At 45.9% G+C, this 22,605-nt stretch overlaps 1 protein-coding gene across 7 annotated transcripts in view; it reads right to left on the bottom strand.

Moving 5' to 3' along the window:
• Window positions 1-1,703: 1,703 nt before the first annotated feature.
• The window catches only part of SLC18A1 (solute carrier family 18 member A1), a 38,443-nt gene continuing 17,541 nt past the window's right edge, over window positions 1,704-22,605 (bottom strand). For 4 of the 7 annotated variants that reach the window (XM_070505249.1, XM_014841301.3, XM_070505251.1 and 1 more), the window contains exons 4-16: window positions 21,794-21,852; window positions 19,631-19,714; window positions 18,655-18,747; window positions 16,993-17,082; window positions 16,712-16,755; window positions 14,609-14,669; window positions 14,440-14,535; window positions 8,670-8,748; window positions 7,661-7,712; window positions 6,137-6,200; window positions 5,739-5,858; window positions 5,391-5,524; window positions 4,159-4,562 (exon numbers count right to left, since the gene is read on the bottom strand). In XM_070505249.1, coding sequence (XP_070361350.1) covers window positions 4,449-4,562; window positions 5,391-5,524; window positions 5,739-5,858; window positions 6,137-6,200; window positions 7,661-7,712; window positions 8,670-8,748; window positions 14,440-14,535; window positions 14,609-14,669; window positions 16,712-16,755; window positions 16,993-17,082; window positions 18,655-18,747; window positions 19,631-19,714; window positions 21,794-21,852 — 1,090 coding nt within the window. In that variant the 3' untranslated portion in view covers window positions 4,159-4,448. Of the gene's footprint in view, window positions 4,563-5,390; window positions 5,525-5,738; window positions 5,859-6,136; window positions 6,201-7,660; window positions 7,713-8,669; window positions 8,749-14,439; window positions 14,536-14,608; window positions 14,670-16,711; window positions 16,756-16,992; window positions 17,083-18,654; window positions 18,748-19,630; window positions 19,715-21,793; window positions 21,853-22,605 lie in introns of all 7 variants that reach the window. The other 3 variants (XM_070505246.1, XM_070505248.1, XM_044766659.2) reach the window with 2 other exon arrangements.

Here is a 22,605-nt window from a genome sequence, read left to right as displayed (position 1 = left end):
CATACCATATACAAAAATTAACTCCAAATGGATCAAAATCTAGACATAAGAGCTAAATCTAAAACTATTAGAAGGAACCAGGTATAAATCCTCATGACCATGGAGTAGGCAGTGGTTTCTTTGCTGACACCAAAGCACAAGCAACAAAAAAAAAAAACAGACACATGGGTTTCATCAAAATTAAAACCATTTGTGTTCCAAAGGACACCATCAAGAGGGTGAAAAGACAATCCCCAGAATGGGAGAAAATATTTGAAATCATGTATCCGGTAAGGGATTTGTATGTGGAACATGCCCCTTTCTCGTGTGTGATCTTAGACAGCTCACTTTCCCTTCTTGGACCTCAGGTTCCTCTTCTGTGAGATAAGAGAGTCGGACTAACTGAAAATAGAAAGTACTACTTGAATAGACTTTATAGTTCATAAACTGTGTTCTTATTTCCTTCATTATTATCTCATTTAATCTTCGTTACAGTTCTGTTACTGCGGTGTTACTGTTATTCCCGCTTTACAAATAAGGAAGTTTTCATTGTCACGTTGCTTCTATGTAGTGGAGTTCTGCCATCGGCTTTGCTCTGTAAGACTGCTGCCCTCTCCCCTATGCTGACATTCCATGACTCCGTGGTAGACCTAGTTGGAGCACCAGGCCACCTGCACGCTGTCACACTAATTTATTGCACTACATCTGTGCACAGAGAGCTTCTTGCTTTCCTGTGAAGATTTGCTCAGCAAACTGATGTGACTGCCGCCCTGTTTGGCTGCCCTTCCACATGCCCAGGACCTTGCAACTCTCCCTTTAAGAGTAGTCATCAGTTACTGACCTGGGCCAAGAGTCTGAGAAACCAAAACAAGCAAGATTCGACCCAGCAACCTCACTCTTCTCCCTTTTGACTTCAAGAGACTGTATGACGACTCTGTTTGAAGGACATGTGCAAACAGACCTTGACCACTCCTGTTGTTTCTGCTAACACTGTGCTCCTCACTCTCCAGAAGAACAAAGAGGAAAAGAGGAAGGAGAAAGAGGAGGAGGAAGAAGCACAGTTCATTTCCAATAATTTCTTGAACAGAGGAAATTAAACCTCAAGTCACATTTATATTTCTGAGGTGATGCTGGAGCACCAGATTGACCTCTCAGCTTTGACTCGGGTTCCTCACACAGGCCCTGCCCCTGGTACCCACTGAAAGTCACCCCAAAATGAGCCAGTGGTAGGAGGCAATCACAGAAAGCCAGCTCTATAGATGGTGACGCTAAAGCCCAGAGATGTGAAATGACCTGTCTCAGGCCACACAGCTGGTCAGTGGCAGAGCAAGACTAAAACACGAGGATTGGAGCTGGTTACTCTTGATTCAGTCCTCCTCTTATCACCTACAACCGACAGCCATTCCTCTCTTAAGACCCCCACAGCAAGAGTGGAGAGCACCGTGTGCCAGAGCCCCTGTTCTAGAGAAAGTTTGTCTCCCCTAGACGAGATCGAAGGTGTGAAGTCAGCAGGACCGAGCTGTGTGGCACCGTGACCCTGGTGCACGGCGCGTGAAGCTCAGCCTGTCGGGGGTAACAGACATTAAAGACAACAGGGGTGCTCTGCCGCGGCCGGCCAGGGTGCCCAGGGACCCTGCGTGGCGCCATTCCTGCACGTCAGCCTCAGAGGTCAGCTTTACACAAGCATCGCAGAGCTTCCTCCAGGAACAGAGTCATGTTTTCTTAGAAATTTATTTTTTCATTTTGGGCTACATCTTGGAATAATGAATTCTGTAAGTTAGACAATGCAGCAGGAGATAATATTCCCCAGTATTAACTCTCACCTGAGCTCTGTCGTGCTTCTGGAGCCCTTTGTGGAAGTGTTCTGAAACTCCGTGGCCACCAAGACTGGGCCTTTCTTAAAGGTTTTAGCTACTTTAATCATATCCCCTTGGATCTGGGTCCCTTCCTATAAGAATTTTCCTGTGTCTCTCCACATCACTCTCTCTGCCACCCATTCATCATCTCGTGTACCCCCCTGCATTTTCTCTGATTCCTCAGTTACTGCCTTAATTTGTGGTGCTGTGGCTCCCACCCCAGGTTTTGTCCTTTGGAAATAAAATGTCTTCTGGTTTGTTTTCAGCACTCTGTCTGAGAATACTCAATATTTTTCTGGCCTATTGAGCACAATAGCTCATTTGTTCCACTGTCTTCTTTGCTGTATCTAATTGGTAGTTCAGAGCCTATTATCCTGTAAATACGTTTATAGTCCCTGCACCTCCTGCCTTTCATAAGGGGAAACGCACATCTTCAACCTTTCCACAGTGGAGGCCATCCGACATTTCATGCTACTTTTATAAAAAAACTTCTTGTGGCTCATTCTTGCTGGGTTGGTAACTTCATTCTTAAAAGAACTTAGTGTCACCTATGAACGTAGGAAGTTTAACATGCATTCTTTTCTTCATATCATTTGTAAAGCCACTAAGAAAGACTAATTTCATTTTCTATTTTTATGGGATTCTATTTTTTAGACTCTTCTATACATAGACTACGTTTATAACCTATTTCTGATCTGTAATCAAAAATGTGTCCTGCCCTACTTTGTAGTGTTTGGTGTTGACTCTTATCAACAGAGTTTTGAAAGTCTGAGTAAATTATATCCATTGGTTTCTCCCTAAGTTTGTGTTTTACATTGCTCCAACAACGTTTACTGGCAAGTCAAGGGTGAGTTCTGTTTGTAAAGATTCTTCCTGTTTTTTTAAATGTGTAAACAATTTCTTTAAACATTTTAAATGTGTAAAGGATGTAACAAGCCCATCCTTTATCATAAATCCTACTCCACATGGGTGTGAGAATCAGTAGTGTACCCCATCAGTGCCCCGACACCTCCACACCCATCCCACCCCACACCCACTTCTGTACAGGAGGCCCAGTGCCCATGCACTCAGGCTACACTTGTAGTTACAGCTTACATATTTTGACAAATGATTTTCTAATTTTATCATTGAGCTCCTTCAAAACTTGAGACAAATATCATCCTGACTAAAGGACGATATAAATACACCGGGTTTTGCAAATCAGGTAATGCCAGCTGCCTAAGAACATATCCATGAATCAGGTATCCACTGTCTGAGTGATAAGGATTCACTGAGGTTCAGGGTGAACGTGTTCTGATGATTTGGGACTTGTACTGAACCCACCAAACTCCCGCAGAGAAGTGCAATAATCAGAGCCAGGTATTCCAGAGCAAAGTCTGATGCCCCTATCTGATATCCAGCCTGCACCTGTGGGTCTTTCCATTCCTGCCTCTGCCTCCATCGCCGCTGTTATTCCCTAGCCAGACCATGAGCATCCCTGCCTCTTTGTACTCGAACATAGAGTGTATACTAACCTGCAGCGTCATTTTATACTATGTATATCTTGTTTGCCCAAATAGATGGGAAGCTACTTAAGAGTGGGTGCCATGTTCCTCATCTCTTTGAAACCCTATCACTCAACAGCTGTTCCAGTAAGGTAGCCAAACATCAAAATATTTACAGTACCTAGCGTATTTGCCCACACTCTCTCTTTTGCTATAAAAGAGCGTCTAGCTTACCGTGTCTGAATTACGTCACAACTTATTCCTTAACCAGTGTGAACAATGCCTCATTATAATCCTCTTATTAGGAAATCCACTGTTGGAAGAGATTTTGGGGCAGTTGCTTTTCACTTCTTCCTATGAAATCTTGGAGTTAATAGATTGTTTTTTCTGTCCTACTTGCATTTCTAAGAGTCTGAGAGGTTTAGGGAAGGTAGAAACCCACAGGGGAAGTAGTGAGAGTGTCAGTAACTCAGCATAAGAGGGACAGGCTCCTTCTCTCTGTCCAGCGATGAGGAAAACAGGAGCCTCTCATCCCTGGGGGCAAACTCACCACAGTGGCTGTAGGTTTAGCCACAGAAAACCACTCAGCCTATAAAAACCAGGCAAAAACATCCCAAATTGGCAATTTGGCACCAGTACAACATTGAAGATGCTTGTCAACTCGGCTGGGAAAATTCAGGGAGGATATGTTGAGAAACAGAGGACAAAATCCTTATAGTCTGTTGGAAATGTGCCAAAGACAATCAGATAACGTGAAACAAGGTTTGTCCTCACCCCACTGGTTTCGGAGGCACACTGTGCTTGCTGTCGCCTCCATGAAATGAGTCACCTCTCGCAGAACCTGTCGTGGTTCAAGTTTAATCAGCCTGACAGAATCCTAGGAGGGAGCCTCACTCTGTCCTCCCACAAAAGATGGGACATTGAGGCATCGAAGCATAGAGAGAGAGCTATGGGTTACACAGGTGAGGATAAAACCGGAGAATGGCACCCAGGAGGGGAGGGAAGGAGATCCCAGGGGAGAGGGAAGTGAAGCTTAGTGAGCAGCCCATGGTGACCTGGTTCCAGGGAGAGGTGGTCACCAAAGCCTGAGCCTCCTGGATCCATGACAAGGCTCAGGGATCACCTGCTGCTACTCCTCACTGCCAGGCTCCTCGTCACTGTCCTCCCCCAGAGGAAATTCCCTTGTGAGCTTCTGGGTGGCATGCATCCGGGTCTCCATGGGGCAGTGCTGGCTCAGAATTGCCTGTAGCAAGAGAGGAAGAGAAATCGCTGCATGTCCTTTACCAGTCTCCCCATTCCCTTCCCCAACCAGCTCATCCAAGTCAGCGTTGCTCAGGAAAGACTCGAGAAACAAGCATAGGGCCCTCCTTCTGCTTCATGTATGTGCACAGGTCTCCCAGGCACCTAGGTGTAGTAACCCTGGTCAAGACAATCATCTGACATGCTCTTAATTGGCTCCTAACCATGGGAGTGCAGGCTACAGCTAAAGTCGGCACAATCCTCCATCAGAGCTGTTTGCTTCTTTTGTTCCTTTGACTAGCTTCCACATCCATCCCTAATCCACCCCGACCCTCAGGGTGCTCATGCTACAAGAAGAGTAAAGCATCCTATTAACTAAAATCATATGTTGTGGTTCTCTCCCCTGGGATTTTTGTACTTTAAGAGATGACCTGGTAAGGATTATGGCAGATGCAAATGAATAAATGAATGAATGTGCCCTGTGGAATTCTGCCCATTTGGGGAGATAATTTCGTAATTCACACTTTGTTAGGAAGTACAGCAAGTACAGGATGCCTTTGATGGTCCCTGTCCCCAACTCTTTACAAACTTCCAAATTTCCTTCTTTACTTAGGAGCCTTCCTAACTTCCCAGTGTAAGAAGGAAAGTGGTTACAGAGAGAAGAGAAATTAAGAAAGGGCACAATGGAAAGACAAAGATGAAAAGTGGGTCAGAGAACATGGCAAAGCAGAGAGACTGTTAAAGAGGGAGGAAATAAGAGCACAGGGTGAAAAGGAATGAGAGAGACAAGGAAAGGAATAGAAGATTCTTTTCAGTAGTCAGAGCCCCTTACAAGCTTCTCCTCCTTGGCTGGGGGGCTCCTCAGGTAATAGCAGAGAGGAGCATAGACGATATTGATGACCCCAATGATGACCATGAGCCAGGGGAAGCCGATGGCACGCACAATGGCACCCCCAGTGGATGGGCCTGTGAGAAATAAATCAAATTCACAAGTGTTTATTGAGCCTCATCACATGGAAGATGCCATGCAAGGGGGCAACAACCGAGAGGATATGCCAGGGTCAAATATCTCCAGAACGCTAGGATCAGCCTCCTGGTTCCACTTTTAGCTGGAAAGCAGTAGATAAGAGAGAGGGAGACATCAGGTCCTGGGTGCTCCCCTCTCCCCCGATCAACATACCTATAGCAAAGCCCATGCAAAAAGCCACGTCAGCAATGGCATAGACACTCCCATACACCGAGGTGTGGCGCAGATCCACCAGGTGTCCCATGATGGGCATCATAGAGGAATCCACCATGCCTGTGGCCAGAGCAAACAGGACATTGTCTATCAGCAATACCCACAGTCCCCTCCGTGTCTGTGGCATCCTCCTTCCTCCTCCTCCATTTAGTCTACTCATTTTGACTGCTGTCCTCCCTTTCAGCACCAACACCCATTCCAGGTGGGAATTATGAGCCCATCTCTCTACACCCCTACCAGCCACCCTCCTGCTCCTTCTGCCTTTCCATACACCTCCTTTGATCTGACCCAAAGCCAACATTCAGGGCCTTCTTCTTTCCTTTAAGGGCACTCCTTACCTATGGCAAAGCCAAGCCCTGCATTGGGGCCAATGAGGCCAAAAATACTATGAGCCAGTGGAACCTGCAGCGGGAAGGAGGAAGAGTTCGTCAGGAGTCCAGCTGGGTCATGTGGAGGCCACACAAAACAAAGGGTTTTCACATGAAATGCCTTTATTAACCATGTGCTATGTGCCACATATATTATCTATTTGGATTCCCTCACCTCCTTATCTCCATCTTAAAGATGTGAAAACTAAATTGGTGCCATTTGGTTAAATGTCCTGTCCAAAGTTACAGAGCTAATAAGTGGAAGATCAAGTCTTAGCCTCAGATTTGACTCCAGGAGACCATAACAATGATCCTTTTCTGTTACATGGACTCTTTCACCCCTTCCTCTACCCGCCTTCACCCAGACACACTTTTCTGTCCTCATTCTTCACTGAACAGAGTTTCCTCTCTTTTCCATTAGCAACATCATCCAAAGGCATTAGTTAAACCCTAACTTGGTAGCCATCAGAGCAAGAAGACAGAGAGAAAACACCAATAACCAATTACCCATGAGCTAGGGGGGTGGATGGCGTGGTTGGGGCCCTGCATCAGCAAGCTTGTGGAACTCATTCTCTTGTCCTCCCAAACCCTCACTAAAGCCTTCCGTGCCTCTTTTGCTGGTTCCTTACCTCCCTCCCTCGGCATCTGTCCCCCAAACCTGCTACCCCAGCACGTATACCCCTCAGAGTTTTAACAAACCATTTATATGTTAGTGGCTGATAATGATTTTAAGCATGACTCCTCAAGGGGCATTTACATTTTATCAGTAGTATTGGTTAAAATTCACTGTGGGCTCACCAGGTGCCAGACACTGCTGTGGTTTATGCGGATTATCTTAACAACCCTGTGAGATGCTATCAGAATCCTGTCTAGACAGATGAGATTCTGAGCATAGAGCAATGATGGACATAAGTAGCTCAAAGTCACACAAGCAGCAAGTGGCAAAGCTGGGACTGAACCCAGGGCTTGTGCCCCTGGTCAGGTCCTCCAGCCTTTCCTGAGCTGTCTACTCAGTGCTTTACAGCCCCATTTGCACCTCCCTCAAGCCTAGGAGGCAAGTGTGCATATGATCTGCATTGTGGAGAGGAGGCTTAGAGAGTTTGAAGGGGGCTCTTGAATGTGGTAAAGCCCTACTTTCTTTCTTCTTCCACCAAACATTCTGGTACTGGAGACTGAGGCACAGATGATGGTTCCCCTGGTGGCTTATGGGGTCCTGTCAGGGTGGGTGGGATAAACGAAGTCATAAAATGCACCATTTTGCTGACTCCAGAAATAGATACCAATATGTATGGCTTCGAGTGCCCATACACAGAACCTCAGACCCCTGTCTCCAGCCGCCTCATTGTCCTCTCCCTCTCCCAGTGCTGAATTTCTACCTACACAGAAACGGTCTTTCTGACAGTCCTTGCCAAGTCAACCTTCTGCTCATTTTAAAGGAAAGTGGTCTTTAAATGTCTGGGTATATCTCCCTCAACTAGACTGTATTATACTTACACAAAGCAAGCTGGCACCTACCACGACCATGCCAATCAGGGAGCACAGCCACCTGGAAGAAAAGAGCCATCACCAAACAGTGCTAAGGGGAGAGATTCCTTCCATCTGTCACCCTCACCGCCCCACGGGCCAGTCCTACCACCCCTAACTCCAGAAAGCCCTTAGGACATGAGAAGATGAACGCATCTCTACATGACTAGTTTGTACCCAGGTGAACCCTTTCCCCGTCCTTTCCTTGCCCTCATCTCTTCTCTGGCTCCATACCTCTTTCCAACATAGAAGCAGAAAAGGTGCAATGTGATCTCTTCTTTCTTCCCTTAGAAGAGGAATCAGCTGACTCTGATGGCACTTGCTCCTTGAGAGTAACCTTCAAACTTAACTCATGCTGTTTTCCAATTCAGACTACCTCTCACTTATTCATATTTTATTTGGTCTTCAAGGTCCATCTCAAAACCCACAAAAAATACCAAACTTCTTTCCTTCTCTGATTTTCTGCAGCAGTGGTTTTAAAACTTATTTTAAAAATCTTTATGCTGAACTCCAAAGATAAAATTAGAGCTGTTCTCACTGTCATGGAGGAACAGAATTCAGACTCATACCTCTTAGCTGCCAACCTCTTCCACTCGGTGGCCTCTGAGGCCCCTCTGTAGAACTCCCTAGGGCTCCATGGCACACAGTTTGACAACCACTGCCCCAAAGTACTGCTGTTTTCATACCTGTTCTCTGTGGGGTTATTTTATCTCTTCAACTGGACAATAAACATCTGGAAACTAAAGCTTGTCCCTCATTCCCTGCCTCTTCTATTGCAACCAGCTTGGGATCATTCTTTCTCCAGTCTTCCCTCACACCTACCCATCCCAATCCTCCCAGTGGGTGTGCTTTACCCACGTGTATTTGTCCTATACGTCGATCTCAGAGAAGCTGTTCGTCATCCCAGGTGCAGGGAGGATCTCAAAAACCTCCCCATCTTACGTTCCTATTGCTCTTCCCAGATCCCCAGGCTACATACCGACCCATCTTGTTGGCCAACACACCAAAGAGGTTGGTGCCAATGAGGTAGGACACACTGGCAGGCAGGAAGGCCAGACCTGTAGAAAGACACAGGCCCTCACTTTAGGACATGCCAGTTTACTCTAAAACACCTTGTTTCCTACAAGACGGTGAAGACCCCTGTTACCTTCAAGGATTGCAAACCGCTTTGTGTTGGAGGTTGGAGATCCTTGTGTGAACCCAGAGCAGACGATATTGGGCCCACAGCTCTGCTTTCCTCAGGAGCAGGGCTTCATTTAGCTTCAACACGCTCAATTTGCTTCCAGCTCCCGACTTAGACTTCCAGATGGATGGCCTAATGAGCCATTCTCATGTATGAAATACCGTTGATCGTCAGCATAAGAGCATGAGCTTTAGAGAAAGACACATGTACTTCCTGGGAAGTAAAATTCCTGCCTTGCTCTCACCTGCCCTTCTACTGCTCTGGTATGACCTTGGATAAGCTACTAAACCTTTCTGAGCTTTGGTCTCCATATCTGGGAAGAACAAAACTATGATTACATCATAGCAGCTTACACTGAGGAACAAATGACATAACATATATGAAAGTACTTTGTAAACTGAAGCCCTGGTCACATTGCTTTCTGTGACAAGAGAGTCAAGTGCTCTGGAGCATGGGCTGTGGAGCCACACGGTCTGGATTCAAACCAAGGCTTGACCACTTGTTAGCTCTGTGGCCGTGGGAAACTTGTTTACCCTCTCTGAGTTTCATACCTCCATTCATTCATCAGTACTTTTAATGAGCTTTTACTATGTGCCAGGTAGTCGAGGGGCTAGGAATAGAGGGGTGAATAACACAGACAAAAGTCCTAGCTCTCAGGAAGCTTACATTCCAGGGCAAAGGGACAAACAATAAACAGTAAACAAATAAGTGAAAAAGATAATTTTTAAAATGATGAGTCCTGTGAAGAAAATTTAATGTGGTAATATGGCAGAATGACCAGGAATAAGGGTTAACTTAGATTTTGGGGCGAGGGAAGGCTTCTTGGAGGAGGTAACATTTAAGCTGATGCCTGAATAACCAAAAGAGAGCTTTTGAGTAGGAAAAAAAAAATACCACCTAATGCAAATACAAAGACCTTAAAGAAGGAAGCACTTGGTCCCTTCCAGGAAGGGGGGGGAAAGAAGGTCTGTGTGACTGAAGCACAAGGAGCAAAGTGGAGAGTGATGGAAATGTATGTCTCGAATTTGGAATTTGGAATTTATTGCAAGCATAATCAGAAGCTTTGGAGGGGAGTGACCTATTCTGATTTATATTTTTTAAAGTCCCCTGTGTGTGGCTAGACGAGTGGGTGTACAGGAAAGTGTGGAACCCAGAAGGAAAGTGATAGTGACTCAGCTTGGAAGTCACTATGGAAAGAAGTGAATAAAACAGGAGGTATTTTGCAGGTGGAGGGAAAAAGGAAAAAATCAAGGCTAACTCCCAGGTTTTTATTTTAATCAACTTGGTGGCTGGAGAGGGAAGAAGAGCTTGGGGGCATCATGAAAGCTTTGACACGCCTATTAGATGTCCAACTGGAAATGTCAGGCAGTCGGGCACTCAAGTCTACAGTTCTGAGGAAAGATCCTACACATAGATATAAATGCTCAGCTCATTGGCTCATGGTTCTTCAAGCCATGGCAATGGCTGGAATCAGCTACAAAAGGTCACATAGACAAGAAGAGAAATCCAAGGTCTGAGACTTCAAGGACTCCTACCTTTAAAAGTTATCGAAGAAGGAGGAGATAGCAAAGGTGAAAAGGAGTGGCCAGTGAAGTAGGTGAGAGGGGACAGAATCCAGAAGGCAAAAAAAAGGAGGGGTTTGGGCTTTGAGGGGCACTGGAATGTTTCAACCATAAAGACAAGGCAGCGAATGTGGTACAGGTGCAGGGAAGTGAGTATATTTAGTGATGGGAACATGTGAGCTCCCTTCTCATTGCTTCTATTTTCTCAGTTACTAGGAGTGGAGAAGGATGAAGGTGAAGAGATGAGGGAGTATGTGGTCTGAACAGAGAAGTGCAAAATAGCCATTTCGGAAAGTGGGAGGGAGATTGTTGGACAGTGTGAAAACCTGCTTTAGATCTGTGGCCGTAAGTATAAGGTAAGACCAACAGCCTGGTTATATGCTTTCCTACAGTCCCATTCCACTGCTCAGACGCAGGCAAGGTGCATCTGAACCAGATGGGCTTAGCTAGAATTAAAGTTTTTCCAGGTGACAAGCCCAGAAAGAGAGCGGGCAAAGGAGTTACCAATGCTTTCAATGGAGTGATATTAATGACGGACTTGGATCCATCATGGTAGAATCCAAACTAAGTAAAGAAAGAAGTGAGGACATGAGTCATGATGGAAATATGACAAGAACTGAGGTCAATGGATTGGTGATCTTATTGTGGCCAGAATCCACTGAAGTGGGGCTGTTAGAATACCTAAGCAGGGAATACGCAAGGCGATAAGTGGACTGCTTGGAATTGAGATTTCAGAGGTGATACAATTGTAATACAATGGTGATGTCAAGGTCAAGATTATATGAAGGTTGGATTGGTTAAGGTGGAGAGGAGAAAAAGATCATTGCAAAAGAGTAGATTAAGGAATAGGTCAAGATGTTAGTAGGGTTATCAACCTGGATATTGAAGTAATGGTGACAGGAGTAGATATGAAAAGAACGTGAGCCAGGTATTGACAGCTTTAACGAATGTGGAGGGGTGCCTAAGGGGTCAGCAGATAATAGCAATGAAGAGAGATGGGGTGGTAGAATCTAATGACTTGATCTTCAAAGGATTTGAGGTCTTTGAAGGAGAGAGAAGAAAATGATTCAGAAGCAGCAAAGGACAGCAAAGTCTGGAGAATCATGGGCTTCCATCAAGAGGGCTGCAGGAAAACAGTGTTCTAGGAAACATTCAGGTCTCAGGGAAAGAAGATGAAAGAAGCGTTCAGAGAAGAGGTTGAGGGCATAGGGAATCTTGCCAATGACAGAGAATTCCACAAGGCTCAGGATTTTGGAAGGCAATGGGAAACTGGATCAGATTAAGAAATCTCTGAAATATGGGGATAATAATTCCTACCAGAGAGGCTGGTTATGAGGCTTAAATGAGTTAATACATATCAACAATTTTGCACAGTGCCTAGCACAGAATAAATGCCCTCTGAGCATCAGCCTTAATTACTGTCATCATAATCAATGAGTAACAGGGTCAGGACTTAAACCCAGGTCTTCTCCCTCCAACTCCAGGGGTTTCCACTACCCACACCACCAGTGTGGCAGCACAGATGGCTCTGGCACAAAGGACCGCACAGAATCAGCTGTGTGAGTTTCTTTGGGTCTCACCATCCTATGCCTCTCAGTACCTAAAGGAAACAGTGCTGCCTAATAGACGTTGTCCTGACGATTACAATTAAACCAAAGGTCAACAGTGCACCAGTTACTGGCTGACGGCTTGTTTGCTTTTAATCTTCTCTTCTGTGGGGTGGAAGTGAAGCATACCTTAGTATATTTGTCTAGTCTATCTGTACAGGGTGGCAATCTGTTTCAAACTGTACTCATTCGTTTATGTTTAATTGCTTTAAAAAGTTTAGAAGTATAGCTACTCAAGGGTTTACTTGGGCAATGGAAATGGGTATCTCTAGGAAGCCCACTAGCCTCCTGATACTTCTCCTTGACATCTTTTTAAATGGTGTGGAATCTCCTGAATGAGATTTTTCTCAATCAATGCAGCTTGTTCTTTAGGACCTGAGTGTAGCTTGCATTTCAGTGGCATTTTGTGCAAAGCGGGTGTTACAGATTACACATCTGCAGACATATATACTTTTCATATGTCTTCAAGGGTGGGGGATTACACTTAGCTATGACTGTCAAAATGATTTCAAGAAAAAACAATTACGAAAATAGTAGTAATTTTTATTTACTGAGTATATCCTGTATTCCACGCACTATGCTAATCCCTTTAGAATACAAAGATCTGTTGAATCCTGAAAATGACCCTAAATAGCAACTCCATTTTTACAAATGAAAAAAGTGGAGTTTGAAGGAGTAAATAACTTATTTAAGGCACAGCCAATAAGTGGCCAACTCAGGATGCAAACCCAGCTGGGCCTCTTTGGAAAGCCTGAGCTCTTTCCTCTGCCCAGTGAGAGCGGCGGGCCCAGATGGGCCACCTAGAGAGCGCTCAGTCACAGACACAAGTCACTCTCAGAAGCATTGTCTCCCTCCCTCCTCGCAGCAAGCTGGAGAGGTGTCCTGCAGTTAGAGCAGTATTTTTCAAAGTGTGGTTGCTGACGCCATAGCAGCATCACTGAAACTTACTAGGAGGGCAAACTTGTTTCTACTAAATTGCTGGGTGGGGCCCAGCAGTCTGAGTTTTAACAAGCTCTCCGGGTGCTCTGAGAACCCTTGAACTTAGACTTACAGACACAGATAACACCGAGGACAGATGTAAAGGATGGTGGGAGACAAGCCTTCTCAGGGCTCTGACTCACTCTCTGAGGAGTTTCCACTGCAGCCTCCCCTGCATGAGCGACTGTGTGGAACCAGCTCAGCGAGTTTCCTTGGCTCTCACTCTCCTATGCCTCTCCGTACCTAGGGGAGACAGTGCTGCCTAAGAGACACCGTCCTGACGATTACAGTGAAACCCAGTCACACAAACAATGTTCTAGTTACTGGCTGATGGCTGGTTTGCTTTTAATCTTCCCCTCTGTAGGTAAGGAAGGGCGGGGGAGGGGCCCTTCTGAGCTGAGTGGTCCACCCACACCGAGAGCCTGAGCCGCTGAGCCTGGGGGCAGGGCATGCTTATCTGCACCCAACTGAACCAACTAACTCGATTAATTGTCCTGGTCAGAGGCAGCAGCAGCCCAGAAAATTCAATTTGGGTCTAGGAGTGCAGCTGGGAGCCTTGCTTAGAATTGTCCCCTAAAAAATTAAATTGAGTGCTTTTCATTATCAGCCTCCCCTCTGGCCCCATAGCTTCTGCTCTCTGCAGTGACTGAATGATTTGCACGTAGCCTTCTCTGTCCCCTCTCCTCAGGCTTCCTGGAAAAGGCCAGAGCCTCCTCTCTAAGCTTGGCTGAGGCACCAGGACATGGAGCCAAGGAGGCTGGAGGCCTCCCTGCCGGGCCTGGAGTCTTCCCTGGGGTACGGAGCCCAGCAGCCTCTGCAGGGGAGGACTACAGAGCAACATCCTCCATAAGCTCCTGTTTAGAGGTGAGAAGGTGGCAAAAGAGTAATCTGCGGGGAGGGGAGCTGAAGAGAGAAAAGTGTGGATGGTAATGGTGGAGCACGTTAATATTCTACGGATGCAAAACATTTCCACATAGCATGTCATTTATTCCTCAAGTTCCACAATACCCTTTCAACTAGATATTATTCTGATGCCCATTTTAGAGATGAGAAAAGTGATTCTCAGAAAGTTCGCTCGATTTGCACAAGTATGCATCGCCAATCAGTGGAGCTGAAATGTAAACTGAGTCCTTTGACTAGAAGTCATTAATCATTAATCATTAATCACAGGTTATGATGTCACTCCATAGGCTCTGTGAACCCCACTTACCCTGCCCTGCTGGGGCTGCTTCTTGGAGGGACTACCCACCCAATCAGGCTTGATTCACAGGTGTGCACAAGGCAGGTAATTTTACAAAGGAAGCATTGTCCCTCTGGCACCCTGAAGACCGGGACCTGATGATGCTTCTAAATTACCTGAGAAAGGGCCCACGGCACATACCTCTGCTGAAGCCTGAACAGGGGACCCAGGTCACTTACCTAGCTGCCACTCAGGGGAGCACAGGGTCTGCATCATCCAGATGGGCAGTGTGGGCTCCAGCATGGCCACTCCCATGTTGGCAAAGCAGAGGGAGCCTGGGGAGACAGCTCTGTGAGCCACTGTGGCTGCCCAGACTCGCCCACCCAAAGGGAGGCATTGCCAGCCTACCTGCAGCCACCAGGATATAAGGGTCTTTGAGAAGCGTGAGGAGCGGAGTCCCCTTGGCATTCTGAGAACACGGACAACAAAAAAAACCTTTCATTTGTACTGTGTATACATCTCTCATTTTTTCACAGAATCTGAGAATGTGCAGACAGGACCCCAGAGACCATCCATGCCAGCTCCTTTACTGTAGAGACCAGATTCCCAAGTTGAAAGAAAATGACTTGCTCCACGTCACAGATGAGCTGGTGGCGGCATACCTTCTGCATGTAAGGCAGGAACTGCAGCAGTCACAAAGAGTGGGACAACATATTCCAGATGTGATTCCTGCTTTCAAATGACCATCAACCAGATCAGAATGGATTGTTAGCAAGGCCAGCATTGGATAAGTGTCTGGACTCCCGGTCTTGGGCCTCTCCACTAGATCTCACTGATACTAATGTTCACTTTGGGAGAACCACAGGCAGAGAGCTGAATCCCAGAGGTGAGCGTAGAGGTGATAACTCAGAATGCTCCTCAAGCTTTCTGAATTCTTCATTTTGAGCCATATTGGGCTGGTGTAACAGAAGGAGCTTGAACATGCAGCTTAAAAGGTCAGCCTAAATGTCAAATTCTAATTTTCCCTTCCCTTCAGAAAATCTTCATTCCAGTCAAACTCAGTCACTGCAGCTTCCTTCCATGCATCCCAGCAGTCCCTCAGCCATCGCTGTTACTTTTGCCTAAACTCCCTTCCTTCTCCTTTCCACGAGTCCAGACCCCACCCATTCCTACCCTAAGTCAGAGCTTAAATGGCTCCTTCTCTTCCACAATGTTCCCTGACTCAGTAGCTGGAACTTCTCCCTCTTTCAAAATTTCTAAGCACTGTGTCCTAATCTGTGGTGTTTACTACCTTCTATTTTGTAATAACTTTAACAGTTTTGATATGATCACCCTCTTGCATACACAGAGGGGTGGATTAAAATATTCAGAGATACTAAAACTAAAAAGATCATGCCCTCTCCCCATATATAATTCAAAATAAAGAAACAAATCTAAATCATAAAGTATACATAAAGAAGTCCAACAAACCCTTTGACTCAACAATTCCACTTCTAGGAATTTATTCTGAAGATTACCTCGAACATTATGAAATGCTGTACACAAGGTTATTAATCACAGCACTATTTGTAACTGCAAAGTACTGGAAACTACCTAAATGCCCAAACATTGGAGGTTGAATAAAATATGGTACAAACACAATAGTGTAGCATACATCCAGAAAAACAATAATTTTTTGAATGTGTAAAACATTACCATCAAGACTAAATTATTCAAAAAGTTATTAAAAGAAAATCAGTTCTCTACTTCTGATACTAAATTTGTGGGCTTTTCACACAAAGCAATCCTCCAGTTCTCTGTGGACCCCAACTGGGTGTCCCTACAATTTAACTCAATTCCGCCACTACCTGGAGTTAGCACAGATCCCACAGGTGAAGGGCTCAGTCCCACAAGACTGCCCCTGCTTCAGATGCCAACCTCCAGTAGTGACTTCCCAGGTTGTCTACACTTCTGTCGGAACTAGCTACAAAATCAAGGTCTTTAGATCAAACTTTCTCATGTTTTCTGCACTTTCTTTCTTTCCTCATGGTTTGATACAGATTTCCCAGAGCCACCTTTGGCTTGGAGTCAGACAAATACCAACTCTGATATGTAATTCTGATGGAATGACAGTGTATAAGGATGCTTTTGGAGGAGAGGTTGTCTGGATATTCTCTAAGGTCTTCTCTAGCTCTGAGATGTCATAAGTATGAATACTCAGGTCCCACTGTTATCACCTCCTGGTTCTGAGTTGTTATGTGTGTATATATATATATATATTCCGTAAGGTCTCTGATTTTTCATAAGGCTCTTTCTCCACCTTTGTCCAACACGAAGCCAGAGTCCCTTGCCGTCCCCTACACTACCCTAAATATGACCCTACCTGGGAATCCAAGTATAACCCTCACTTTCCCTGACTCCACCCCTTCACCTTTCTGTTTATGGTTTGACAGAGATGATGTGGGGACGCCTAGGTCACTGCACTTTGCCACTCTGTATACCTCCTGGCAGTGGAGCTTGGCGTCTACTTACCTCAGGAGAGACTTTGGAAGGCTGCAGGATGCAAAGCTGGAGCGCTAAGAAAGAAAGGGAGAGAGAGTTCAGTTTGTTCACTGGTGAGTTGGAGGCTCCAATAGGAGCCACATTGCCATCACCCTCTCACGTACACATCTAACTCCCCGAGTTCCTTCCTTCTTTCCTGGGATGGAGGAGTCCTTGCGCCGTCCATACATGTCAAGACTGACACCACAGCATAATACATTCCCAACCTGACTGGGCCATCACCTGCCTGGTGACCTTCTTTGGCAACTTACCTCCATCCAACAGTGCCAGGAAGGCCAGAATGAGGAAGGGTGCAGACTTCCCAACAAACACATACATCACACTTCCGAAGGGAGCTCCCACTGGAAAGGCAAAGCCAGCACAGATTTCAGAGGTGAGAGCTAATTCCTAGCCAGTGAGACTCACCCACTTGCACCCAATGGGTATTTACTGCAGGCCTGCTAGGGCTGAGCTCCAAGTTCTGGGTTCTGGGGATTCAGAGATGAAGAAGCTCTGGTTCCAAGGGGCTCACTTTCTAGGGGAGGAACTGTTTGGTGGGGCAGGCTACCCAAATAATTGGAACATGGTCGAAAGTAAAGTTTAACTATAAAGGTTCCATCTACAAAGTTCTGTGTGAACATGACGGAGTGAGTTCAGGCGGCCACAAGCGCTTTGTCAAGTGGATAGTGCTGGTGGAGAAGAAGCACGTGGGAAGAACACAGACGTGTTGGAAAAGAGAGTGTGGTTGGAGAAGAAATAGACAGTCAGTGTTACTAGAATGTGAGCAGCTGGGAGAGGAGAAGTGGAGGCAGGGAAGGTTGAGGCCAAACAGTCAAGAGCCCTGTGTATTCACATAAAGCATCTACTCGGCCCTGTGGGCCAGGGAGAAACATCAGTGCTGCTTAGTAGGGGAGAAACACCACCAGCTCTGGGCATAGGAAGCTTCTTACGGCAGCCCCTTGGAGGGAGGAGGGAGTGCGTAAGAGATCAGGCAGGAGGCTGGTGCCGTATTCCAGCTGAGACGCCATGAGGGACTGACTTGAGGAAGTGGCTGTAGAGGATGGAAGGGGCTCATTCATTTGGGAGTGAGCAATGATGAACGAGGCCAGGACGCACCACAGTTTCAGCTTGGGTGTTTGGGCAGGTGAATACTCACAAAGAGCAGGGTTTTGGTTTTCCCTCCTCCCCATGGTGGTAGAGGGTGGGGTGTGGGACAGGGAAGAGATTTTCGGCGTTTTTCCCCAGTGAGCTTGTAAGCTCCTAGAGGGCAGGAACCGTGTCTGAGGCTTCTTGCCTATACCCTCTCTGTGCAACACTGTGCTGGGCCTGTAATCAGCGCACAGTAAGAGTCTGTGACTGTCAGACTGGTCAATCAAACCCTATAAGGACGAACCTCAAAGAAAGTATAAGCCTGTGTCTTGGAGCTTGGGATTCAAGCCCACAGAATCGGAACCTGCATCCTGGCTCTGGCATTTCCTGACTGTGTGACCCTGGACGGGTATTTAACAATCTTTCTCATCCTCATCTCTGTAATGGGGACAGTCATCCCTCCTTCACAGTGTGGAGTGAGGATTAAAGGAGATTATGTTTGTAACACAGCACAAAATCTGACAAAGAAGCTGCTCTTCTGTTGAAAGCACCGGCCACGTGTGGAAGCAGAGGTGAGGCAGTGGCTGCTGACGGGGGAGATTTACTCCCTTGAATAGACTAGGTTTCTGGACCATTCCCAAGCCATTAGAGGCTATTTAGCTTCTTAAGGGAAAACAGATTTCACCTTTCTTGCACAAAATTTCAGGACACAAACATAATTGGACAGAGAACGAAGAAAAATACTGTCTTCCAGAACCTCAGGAACACCTGCCTCCTGGAGCTTCTTTGGAGAATCTGCAGTAACCCACCCTTCCGAACCCAGATCCGAGGCAGGTGCCACTCACCCAGCACTCCCAAAGCCAGGCCCCCCAAGGCAATTCCCATGGCACGCCCTCTCTCATAGTCATCAGTGTAGACACTTGCCAGCATCCCAAGACCTGAAAGGAGAGTAACGGGTGGAATTGGCACACGGGGCCTCTCTGTCTGCCTCTCACGGAGTCCTTGGTCTCTGCACTGTTATATCTTCAGGGATCATTTTAGCCAGAGTTTCAGTTTGAGGGGTTATACAAAACTTAAGCCATAGTGTTTTACAAACACTGCCCCACTGATCCATTAAACCTCCATGTGGCCCATTCCTTCTCTTCAGAACGTTGTTGGGAGTGCTAGAGTTCAGGGAAGGGGGATGCAGAATGCCACTGTCCAATGGTACTGCAGTCCATATCATTTTACCATCTCCTAGCACATTTCCCTGAATGAGTGAATATGGAGTAGGCAAGGCAAGGAAAACCTATGAACACAGAGAACTGTTTATTTAATGGGGTGCCCAAGGGGGAGTATGAAAGCACGGTTACCTGGAAGAGAGCATGGGCTGGACTCTCGTGTCTGTTCACTTGTGTATAAAATGTCTACTTCATAGGGTTACATTCAATATTGTATTTGATAAAATTTTATAAACTGTGGTAGTGTTACTGCTAGTATTAACATTACTGTTCTATAAAATGTTAAGAAGGGGACAGAAAGAAGACCACAGAGGGGCATTAAATAAAAGCCTGGCCTATCTCATAGTTTTACTTCTGGCTTGCTCTGACCTGAGCCAGCTGCATCCAGATGTTGTCAGAGGAAGTTACGTCAGGCTTAAGGATTTACAGGCACAGCCAGCAACTCTATAATTACCTTGTTTTTGAACCATAATTTCTGCCCACTGGGATATTTTCCTTAAGGTCCTCACATAAATCTTATAGGGTCTGAAGGGAGTAAGAGATGGTAAATGATGTGTGTGTGTGTACACGTGTGCATGTGTGTGTAAGATGTCAGCGTTACCTGCCACAGATGAAAATGAAGATCCAACGCCTTGAAGGGTCCGGGCCACAAAGAGCAGGGTGTAGGTACCAGAAAAGGCAAACACTGGGCAAAGAGAAGAGCAAGATGCTTATTAGCAAGTCGCCCTTGTTCGCTGGCACCAGAAAATGGGCCCGAGCTGCGACAGACATGAGCAGTAAGGCATGATCACTGCTCCGTCTCTGGAGCTGTCTTTCTAATCTCCCAACCCTTAATTGGGATTGCATTTTAACTGGCATGAAGACTGAAAAGCCACAGAAGCAGAAACTGATTCAACACTCAGCGGTTGGAAGGCTGGATTGCCAGTTTCCAGCCCCAAAGGCCATCACCATCTCCACTGGAATCAGAGTTGACAACAAGTCTAATGCACAGGCCTGGATGCTGGCACTCACACTCTATTTCTGGATCTTCCGCATGGAATGCCCAGATTTGGCCTTTACCACTGTTGGGCCCCAGGGGGTTATCTGAAGTGTAGGGACAAAAGAAGCTTTGTGTACTTGAAGGACCATAGGCATTGGAGAGAAAAGGATATCCTGCGATCCAATTGGAGCTTTCCCCTTACCTTATGTTGGAAGAGCTTTTAGCTAAATCAAATCAGTAAATATTTAGTAATACTGAACATGCCCCTGTGCTAGACTGTAGCAAATGTGAAAGAAAGAGAACACGGTTCATGCCTTTGAAGAGGTTCAGTTACTAGAGACTAACATGCAAGAAACTGAGAACCAAACAGGAATATGTTATCAAAAAACTAAATTATACGGTGTGGCTGGCAAGGTTGTAAGTCCAGACGTGTCTCACCTCCAGTTCCAGGACAATGCCCCCAAAAGACACAAGATTCCTCCCATAGTGTGTGAGTCAGCAGAGTTTGAGTGCCTCTGCCCATTCATTACGGATGTCTTTGTTGGTGCATGTCTCGTGATCCTCTGCCATTACCTCCCGACCTGATCACACTGTGTCCAAACACGCACAGGTTTGGTCTCCCCTCACCGGGCCTCCGATACCCTCTCCCAGGCTTTCTGAGTTCCAGTCTGTTCAAGGTCAGCTATTCCTATGGCCTTCGAAAACAGTGACCAACTCATCCCAGTTTGCCCAGGACTGCCCCAGTTTTAAAACCAAAAGTCTGGGAGGCGGGCGTCTCAATCCCAGGCACAGTAGGACTGTTGGTCACCCTATTCGGGAAGATCAAAGCGATTTGTTTTTCACTTTGTACCCCTCACACAGACCACCATTTAGCTCCCAGTTACATTAAGCATGGTTCCCAGCTGGCGACCCTTAGGGCAGCAATGGGCATCAGCAACCTCTTTTTAGTATTTAAAAACCCTAAATGAATGTGACCTAGGATACCCTAAACACCAAACATTTGCTAGAAGTAAGCCACCTCAGTATAGCAACCTGGTTATGGCATGGAAACAATAATTATTATTTAATACATGCAGTTTGGTCAATAAGAAAACCTTTCAAAACATGAGTTTTGGGTGGAGAATCAGGCAGGGACCTCATGCTAAACAGCCAGGGGTCCTGTGGCGGTTACCCTATCTCACAGACATATTGTTTTTCATTTACTGTTCTTGTTCCATCTCCATTCTGTCAGGTACATTTATCTGATGCTGGATAGACTATTTGTCTTTCTCTTTCCTGTTTCTTCGGCAGATTTATTTTCCTAAGCTATAACCTTTAATGTCCTGGCTTGAAGGCAGTAGACCTTTTGGAATTTTCCAGTTGCTATTGTCCAATTTAGATGCTTTGTTAGTTCCTCTTTACCTTTGCACATCAAAATAATATGACCTCTTCCAAAGATGGGAGGTTTATACTAAACTCACTCAAGGATTACTGATAGACACACACACACATACACACACACAAACACACACTACAGCATATACACTAAAACAGCCTTCCCAATTTTCCCCAGCTGGAGGAAGTGAAGGAGCTGTTCTTCTAGAGCAGAATATACAAATCCCAGCTAGACTGAGCTGCCACTGCTACTCTGGCCCCCACACCACAAACTGCAAAGCATTTAAATCAGTGCCATAGGCCACTTAGTTGCCTTATTAGCTAACTTGAGCCTGCTCTCTTCTCTGTAGTACGTGCAATAAAATCAAAGGCAATCAGTGAAGGGAAGAAAAAAGGAAGCAAAGTACTTACTAACTGTGGAGAGAAACATGATAACAAAGCCAGCAAACATGGGAATGTGATATCCAATCCTAAAAGGAAATTTGAAAAAAGATACAGTTCCAATAGGCATCCATACACCTGGACTATATTTTTTTATGTAATTGGGAACACAAAAGCGGTTATTTCAGCACATGGTAAAACAAATCTCTGTATGCAGGTGTACAGATGGGATATGACTTGTGAATGCATATAAGCAAATAAACAGGCAAATTTACCCATAGACAAAGGCCAAAATCCTCTTTTCCAGAAAGGATAGCCTAGTCAGAGGGCAGGTTCCCTTAAGACATCGGGATCATCCCAAGCACAATGCTAAGAAGCCCTGCTCTGGACTGCAGAGGCCTGTCCCATTCCCGCCCCGCCACGGAGCCACGATCCTGGGCGCTGAGCTGACGTCCACAGCACACTTCTGCTCACTGGCTCTCTTCTTGGTACTCAGCAGTCATTATATCACTAAGAAAATTGGACGCCCATGGCATTTCATCAATATCATGTTATCCCTTGGGATAACTAGCTTTCCAAGCAACTGACTGTGCGGGGGCACAGACAAGTGAATTTTCCTTCTCACCAGCCTTTTTTTTTTAAGATTGGCCCTGAGCTAACATCTGTTACCAATCCTCTCTTCTTCTTCTCCTCCTCCTCCTCCTCTTTCTTCTTCTTCTCCCCAGAGCCCCCCCAGTACATAGCTGTATATTCTAGTTGTAAGTGCCTCTGGTTGTGCTACATGGGCTGTATATCCTAGTTGTGAGTGCCTCTGGTTTTGCTATGTGGGACACCAGCTCAGC

The sequence above is a fragment of the Equus asinus genome, chromosome 3 (genome assembly GCF_041296235.1).
Source record: "Equus asinus isolate D_3611 breed Donkey chromosome 3, EquAss-T2T_v2, whole genome shotgun sequence".
Lineage (NCBI taxonomy): Eukaryota > Metazoa > Chordata > Mammalia > Perissodactyla > Equidae > Equus > Equus asinus.
The sequence above is the reverse complement of the archived record's forward strand: the minus strand, read 5'-3'. Positions and strand labels throughout refer to the sequence as shown.